Source organism: Bactrocera neohumeralis, unplaced genomic scaffold (assembly GCF_024586455.1).
Source record: "Bactrocera neohumeralis isolate Rockhampton unplaced genomic scaffold, APGP_CSIRO_Bneo_wtdbg2-racon-allhic-juicebox.fasta_v2 cluster10, whole genome shotgun sequence".
NCBI classification, from domain to species: Eukaryota; Metazoa; Arthropoda; class Insecta; order Diptera; family Tephritidae; genus Bactrocera; species Bactrocera neohumeralis.
Window position 1 is genome coordinate 6,424,152 of NW_026089623.1, and position 7,932 is coordinate 6,432,083.

The 7,932-nt window shown below is 33.6% G+C and overlaps 1 protein-coding gene across 1 annotated transcript; it reads left to right on the forward strand.

Annotated features, from left to right (window-relative positions):
• The first annotated feature begins 5,873 nt into the window (after positions 1-5,873).
• Positions 5,874-7,432, forward strand: LOC126765101 (uncharacterized). Its single transcript, XM_050482717.1, has 3 exons — positions 5,874-6,644; positions 6,709-6,865; positions 6,942-7,432. Exons 1-3 carry the CDS (start codon positions 6,453-6,455, stop codon positions 7,055-7,057), a joined length of 465 nt encoding a protein of 154 aa, XP_050338674.1. The 5' UTR covers positions 5,874-6,452; the 3' UTR covers positions 7,058-7,432.
• The last annotated feature ends 500 nt before the right edge of the window (positions 7,433-7,932 follow it).

The following is a 7,932-nucleotide window of genomic DNA, read 5'->3' on the forward strand; positions in this document are numbered from 1 at the left end:
AATATTAGTTATATGGGGGCTAGGTCAAGTTTTCGCAGAAATTTATCTACTTTAAACACAAAACTACGCTGTTTTGAGTAAAACTCACTCTCTCATTTTCATGGAGATAACTCACATATCGGCCGATATATAGTATGTGGTATAAAGTCACTTGGATGAAAATCTTTATATTAGGTACATACATATGTATGTACATATATGGGGGCTACGGGGAGTATATACCCGATTCACACCATTTTTGACATATAGACTTACCACATTTCAATTATATATCTCATCATCGATATTTTTGATCAAAAGTCAGCTATAGTTACTGGCAGTCCAAATATTCGGTACCTAGGGGCTTGAAGAGGTATGATTGGATTTGAACAATTTTTGTTCGTACGATGGCATACACTAGAGGCATTAATCGTGCAAAGTCTCATCCCATTATATTAAAGGTTTCTTAATTTGTGTATTGGAAAGTTAAAGAATCAAAAGGATTGTAAAATTGTGGTATATGGAAAGTAGGCATGGTTGTAGTCCCCATTTTCGTTCTATGAAATAAAAATATGAAAGCGATGCTCCGTACTAAATTCGGTCGGTCGGGTTCCGAGATATCGAAAAGTGAGCGGTGCCACGCCCATCGTCCAATTTTCTCACTGGCTCTTATAAAGCTCTCCAATGCCATCCCGGAAGGCTCTGGCGTAGATAGTTATTGATTTATTGCGATTTTAGTAGTTTTTAACAGTACAGTAATACCCCGACTTACGCTACCCCGTTTTACGCGAATTCGAAGATACGCGGTTTTTCATTTTGATTGCCGCCCGCATCGGCTCTCTCGCTCCGCCCACTCAGTGTTCAATTTGCGACAGGTTTAAACGTGTTCCGCGTGAAATTGTTTTAAGTGCGCAGTGCGTTTTACTTATAATTTCTAATTATGTCGTCTAAAAGAACGAAAAATGAGTCATTTGAGCCTAACAAGAAAAGAAAAACACTGTCTTTGGAGTGTAAACTGAATATAATTAAAGACTTTGAAGCAAAAATGAAAATTTGTGAATTGGCAAAGAAATTTGACCTACCGGAATCAACAGTCCGAACGGTTGTAAAAGGTAAAGAAAAAATTATGACCGCTGTGAAAGACTCTCAATCTTTGAATTCAAGTATCATCCGTAAGCGTCACGGTATTATCGCACAGATGGAAACATTGCTACAGTCATGGTGTGATAATCAAGTAAGAGTGAAAAATTGTCCTGTTGATCAAAATACAGTGTGCTTTCAAGCAAAGCAGATTTTTGAAAAACTAAAAGAAGAAGCTGGGGAGGCGGCTGAAAATGAAGTGTTTAAAGCTAGTAACGGCTGGTTCAGCCGATTTAAGAGTCGTTGTAATTGGCATAGCATCGCAGAGAGTGGAGAAGCGGCAAGCGCTGATAAAGAAACTGCATCTCTCTATCCAGAAAAACTCAAAACAATGATAGATGAAGGTGGCTACACTAGTCAAACTATTTTCAACGTAGATGAAACAGGTCTTTTTTGGAAGAAAATGCCTAAAAGAACTTTTATTGCGCGTGAAGAGAAAACTTTTCCGGGTTTTAAAGCCGCCAAGGATCGATTAACAGTGATGGTTGGTGCGAATGCAGCTGGAGATTGTAAATTAAAACCTCTCTTAGTTTATCGCTCAGAAAATCCAAGAGCCTTAAAAAATAAATCTAAAGCTGGTTTGCCTGTCATTGGAAGTCTAATGCAAAAGCTTGGGTGACAGCTTCTCTTTTTGAAGACTGGTTTGGCCATCATTTTATTCCTGAAGTCGAACGTTACTGCCGATTAAAAGAAATCCCATTTAAAGTGATGCTACTAATTGACAATGCGCCAGGTCATCCTCCCGCAACTCTAATTAATTTCGATCCACGTGTGGAAGTTGTATTTTTGCCACCAAACACTACCAGCTTGCTTCAACCAATGGACCAGGGAGTCATTAAAACATTTAAAGCTTACTACACAAGGCGGTCATTTGCACATCTACATGAAGCTATGAGACAAAACAATGAGCTTTCTGTTAAAGACTTTTGGAAGCAATTCAATGTTTTAGATGCTGTAAGAATTATTGGACAATCTTGGAATGAGGTTTCACAAAAAACTCTCAATGGTGTCTGGAAAAAACTGTGTCGATTTTTTCACCTCTGAAACCCAAGGAGAAACCATGTCAGATCCTGAACAAAGCGATAGCATAATAGAAGAAGTGGTCGATATCGCCAAGCAATTAAATTTAGAGGTCGATAATGATGACGTTCAAGAATTGCTAGATTCACACAATCAAGAGCTAACAATTGACGAGGTTATAGAAATGCGTAAGTATGAGCAAGATATTGACCAAACTGATTCGCTAGACCCAGTTGAATCGGTAAATCAAATGACAATTGCAAACTTAACAGAAGGCTCAATTCAATTGAAAAGGGGTTACAAATTTTAGAAAAAATTGATTCTAATGAAGAACGCATTTCTACTACAAAACGAGGGATAAAAAAATTACTGGTATGCTACGAGGAAATTTTACGTGAAAAGAAGAAAAATTTAACTCGTCAGGCAACACTGTTAGAATATATGAAGCCTTCGACATCAAAATAACTTCGGTTTAGCTTACTTTATTCATAACAATGTAATATTTTTTTATTATCCTACACTTTATTAAACATTTTTCTTCTAAATTATTGTTTTCTTTAAACTCTGGTCCCGATTAAACAAACTTTATATGTATTTATATGCAACGTTGAACCCCGACTTACGCGAATTCGACTTACACGGCAACCGCTCGGACCCACCTATCGCGTAAGTCCGGGGTATTACTGTACCGTTATTATATGGCACTTTATAGGTTTTCGGTTAATGACGATTTGTGGTAATGGCTAACTACAATTTGGTGGGATGTAGGAGGAAATTGGCGCTTTTGAAATTAAAATTAAAGTATCATATTCTACATACAAATCAACATATTTATATAAAAAATTATATTAATAAAAAAATGAATTTAAATGTAATAGTATTAAATTTTTAATTTAAAATTTTTTTTATATTGTTTTTAATTCAAATTTTATATAGGTTATAGCTTCGCGCGTCTTTATTTAAGCATACATGAACTAATAATAAACAAAGTCACAAAAAATGGTTATTTTAAGTGTTAAATATTCCGAAAACTCTAACTATTTCGATTTAACTTACCTATATCGGTTGTAGCGTTCATACATAAGAATGTATGTACATTGCCCTCAATATGCAACTTCTAAAAAATCAACCATTCGCGCAAGCGACAAAAAAGGGACAGACGCACCATCATTGAGATTGGAGCAAGCTGTGTTTATTTTCCTGGTATTTAATATTACAACGTGTTTAAATGAGTTGAGCATCCACCCCCTCTACCCGGTAAAACTGGCGCATCCTAATACAACAGCGCAATTCACCACAGCTGATATCAATCAAGACAACTCACCACCCTTCCACATCAATCAACCCACTCAACAAAAAGGATGGGCAAAAGGGAACGCAGACAATTTGATCTTCACAAGCCGCACATTAACATTCGTCTCATACAATTCGTTCCAATCAATTCGTTCGATACACTGCGCACATTAACTTCCGGCTACAAGAGATTCGCTTATACGCTGCACCGCGTCAACATCTCGCTATTCACCCTCGATCGCCAGCTCCGGCAAATCACTATTTTTGTAAAACATTTTTAAGTATAAATTTATTTTATAAATAAAATTCTTAAAAAAAACCAAGGTGTATAAAGTGGTTTTTTATTTTGGTTCAATCGATAGGGTGTGCTCCACAATATATTGGATACAATTAAAGATGCTAGTGTAAGTGATTTATCACAAAAATTAAATGCTAAATTGGGCATCTAAATAAACATGGTGCTTCGAGCCTAACAGAAAGGCATTATTGGATTTTAAATAAATCTCAACTCTGAAAAAGAAAAAACAAACAGAACAAAAGTGTGGTGACAAAAACAGTGCTTCGATATACTAAATATATGTTAATGCATACAAACATACGTATAAATAAACAAAAAGTTTGCTGAGAAAAAGAAACTATAAAAAAGTACAGACGAAAAAACCACACAAAATAAAAAAAACAGTACAGTGCAGTAAAGTGCAGTGGCGAACAACACAAAAACAATATGTACATACGTATATAACAAACAAAAAACAAAAAAAAAACAAATAAAAGGGTGCAATGCAAAAACAAAACAGTGCAGTGAACACATACATATGTACTATATATAAAAAAATAAAAATGAGTGGAGCAGCTCCCAAAGGTATGCATATACATACATTTCAGTGGTGACAATTACAAAAATATAAACAACGAGAAGGAAATTAATTTCATTCCAAAAACAAAAACAAAAGCACGGTGGAGTGACAAAAAATAATAAATGTTCAAACATAAGACACAAAGCAAAAAATCAAAAGACTCGGAAAAAATATATACATACATCCAATAACAAAAACCGCGGTTATAAAACAAACTTACAGAAGCAAAATTTACAAAGACAAAAAAAAATAAATCGGGCGCGATCAGTAAAACAAAAACTCAAAAAAGTAATGTAGAGTACAAAAACAAACATAAACAGACAATCGGACGCGCGAAACCTAAGAACAAAACATAAATCGGGCGCGAAATCTAAAAGTGCCAAAACAAATATACACAATAACAAAAAAAAATATTAAAAAACCAAAATAGAAGGTGTACCTGGAAGCGACTACTAACCGTAAGGAGAAAAGGGTTAAAAAAAGGAAGACGAACAAAACGCAGACGGCATAAAGGCAACATATGCACATGCATGTAGACACCTACAAAGCTCTTGAAGTAACCAAGTGAGCGTATTATGTCCATTATTTATTTAATTTATGCACACATGCGTGTCGATGCCTAAAAATTAAAATTTTATCAAAAATTTATCAAAAAAAAAAAAATTAATAATAACTTTGTGTTCTTAAAATACACCAAATTATCAAAAAAAAATCAAATATTTAATTCTAACATATTTCCGGCAGTCCTCCTTATACTTCATAAAGCATTAGGCTCGATTGCATGCAACAAAAACGGAAAAAAATAAATATGTATATTATATCTGCATATATATGTATGTGCATACACACATATACAAATTTTTAATCTCTCTCTTACTTTTTCAAAGAAAATATAAAAACATATATATACATATGTACATACGGCAAAGGATCTGCCTGTGACACTAAACGAAATCTCCACATATTAATACATATTCTAAGTCCACATTGGCAATTATCCGGCAATACCTCTTGTTCTTTGACAAACAAAAACAAGCAGGATTGCGTACAAAAAGCAAATTGATCTCTCTAACGAGCTCTCAATTGCTTAAGAAAAACATACTCATAAACACACAAACAATTCGTGCATACTTATGTACAGGCCCAGCAAAACCTGCTTGACCGAAACTCCCACACATTTACACAATTTTTACTTATTACTAACACACCCTCACAAATCATTTAATTGCGTAAAGAGTCTATCCGCTGTGCCTTTTGAATGTTTTATATTACAAGCTCTTCACACAACATCTTTTCTATAAAAACAAAACAAAAAAGACAAACTGATTTCGGACTTGCCACTGTTTATGGAAAACGATGCATGTAAAAGTATACAACATGATAACATGATTGTTTACATTCGTTTATTCGTTGCGAAAATTCGAATTCAAAGAAAAAGAAATTCGGCACGCGTGTTAAATTGTGAAAAATTTGTATTCTAATTAAATTTGGTTATATTTTATGAAAAAAGTGATTAAAAACGTTATTATAAAAGTGGTACATATATAATTTGAAAAGGTGAGTAAACGGAGTAAATTTTAATATTAAAAAAAATACATTTAGTGCTTGCATGAGCCGAGAAAAAAAGGCTTTTAATGTCAGTGCCTCCAAATTTGCCAAAATATGTAGTATTAATGTGAATTCTGATAGTGACTCAAATGTGGAAGAATTGAGCTCCGTAGATATATCTTTAAATGATTATGATAGCCAAGATACCATTGATAGTAATAGTGACAATGTGAATATTGTAGTGAAAAATGATAAATGCAAAGAAATAAAAGCTTGGGCTTTACGCAATAGAGTGTACCACAATACAGTGACTGATTTGTTTCAAACCTTGCGAAAAATAGGTTTAGTGGATTTGCCCTTAACAGCAAAAAGTCTATTAGGTACAAGTAGAAAAAAGGTTAATATTGAAACCATTCCAAGTGGAGCGTTTTTATATAGAGGAATTCAAAATTATTTTGAGAAAAATTCATTTCCTCACCTTGAAATAAAAGATAGCATTGTACTTGATATAGGAATAGATGGTCTTAGATTATTCAAAAATCTATATGCATACATTATTATTTTTCTCTACATGTTTCTTTGTTTCTTTTTCAGATTATTCACAAAAGTGATGAAATGGCGCAGCAAAAAACGGTTCGTGAATGCAAGGTCCTCATCCGCAAAATTCATCAATCGGTATGCCGAATGACTGGTGAAGATGTCGACAACGTTCAAACCGAAATTGCTTCCACCCTACCATTAAATACGCTTGCTGCAGCTTTGGAAATGGACGAAAAATTGAAATGCGACGAATTTGCTGCTACAACGGTAAGTAATATATAAACTTTTTTCAATAAACAATTCAGTTTTTACAAACTATTTTTATTTACAGAAACAATTCGTTTTGAGGATAAAAGGTACTTCAGATAGTGTACATGATGTGTTGCGAAGTCTGTACACTGATGAACTTCTTTATTTATGTAACTGGGACGGTAGAGGTGGGAAGCAACCTCTCTCCAAATTCCTGCTGGTTTCCAACATTTTATACGGTAAATTCTGTTTTTTATTTAATTTTACTTACAATTATTTGTTTTAATTTGTAATTTTCATTATGTTTTTTTATAGATTCATTCATAACGTATGGATTGGCAATGTTCGAAAAACAAGTTCGAAAAGCCATTGAAATGAGCCACCATAGGCACAAACAAAGAATTTATAGGAAGAGGAAAACTGAGGAGTGAACCCTTTAAATATTTAATAAAAAGTTATACATATGTATTTCTGATATTATAAGATTTTAAGATAGCATTGCAAAGCAGGAATTGAATTAATAATGAAATATTTATTTTAATTTAAACTTTAATGTAATTTTGGTTAAAAATAATTTGAAAAAAAATTAAAAATTAAAAAAAATAAAAAATCTTTTATTTTGAGATTCGAACTCGAGTCTCACGGAATACCAAGCCGTGCGTTTAACCACTAGGCTAGTATAGCATGCAGCGTCGCGCTTCCCTGGAACCAGTTTTCCCCGTTTGCCTTAAATTTAACTAAAGTGTGAGTAGCGAGGATATAGTTTTATTGTAGCAGAAAATGTGTGCTCAAGAAGGTGATAAAAAATCACATGTATACAAAAGTTTTGGGAGGTTTTTTGATTCGCCCTTAAGAACGTGATAGGAAAGTGTGACAATTAAACCGGCACGCGTTACCGGCATGTCACTAGGTAACATGACCGGCACTGTTCTAACTGGGGGGATGGGCACCATCACAATCAAACAAGCATCACAAAATGAGATTGTGTTAGTGCGCTTACTGTGGGACCAAGCGTACCAGCAACCAAAAATAATCAGTCTGCTTGCAGATGTCGAACGAGCAGGTCTATGTCGCACGAAGCCGCAATGCTACGAATACGTATATATATACATATGCACATTTTTAAGAATATGTGCATAAACCATTGAATATAAAATATAATTATTTTTCATTTCAAGCAAGAATAAAATTTAAGTTATTAGTTAATTATAAATTAGTAATCTAATTCATTTAAAAACTTAAAAATAAATTAAATTTGTATATGAAAAGAATATATAAATCTATATTTGAATTCATCGAATATTTT

What these genes read in the sequence shown, in the direction of transcription:
- LOC126765101 (XM_050482717.1), top strand. Translation starts at nt 6,453, where the DNA reads ATGGCGCAGCAAAAAACGGTTCGTGAATGCAAGGTCCTCATCCGCAAA. An exon ending in ACGAATTTGCTGCTACAACG is followed by an intron (nt 6,645 to 6,708) that starts GTAAGTAATATA and finishes TTTTATTTACAG; the next exon opens with AAACAATTCGTTTTGAGGAT. An exon ending in GGTTTCCAACATTTTATACG is followed by an intron (nt 6,866 to 6,941) that starts GTAAATTCTGTT and finishes GTTTTTTTATAG; the next exon opens with ATTCATTCATAACGTATGGA.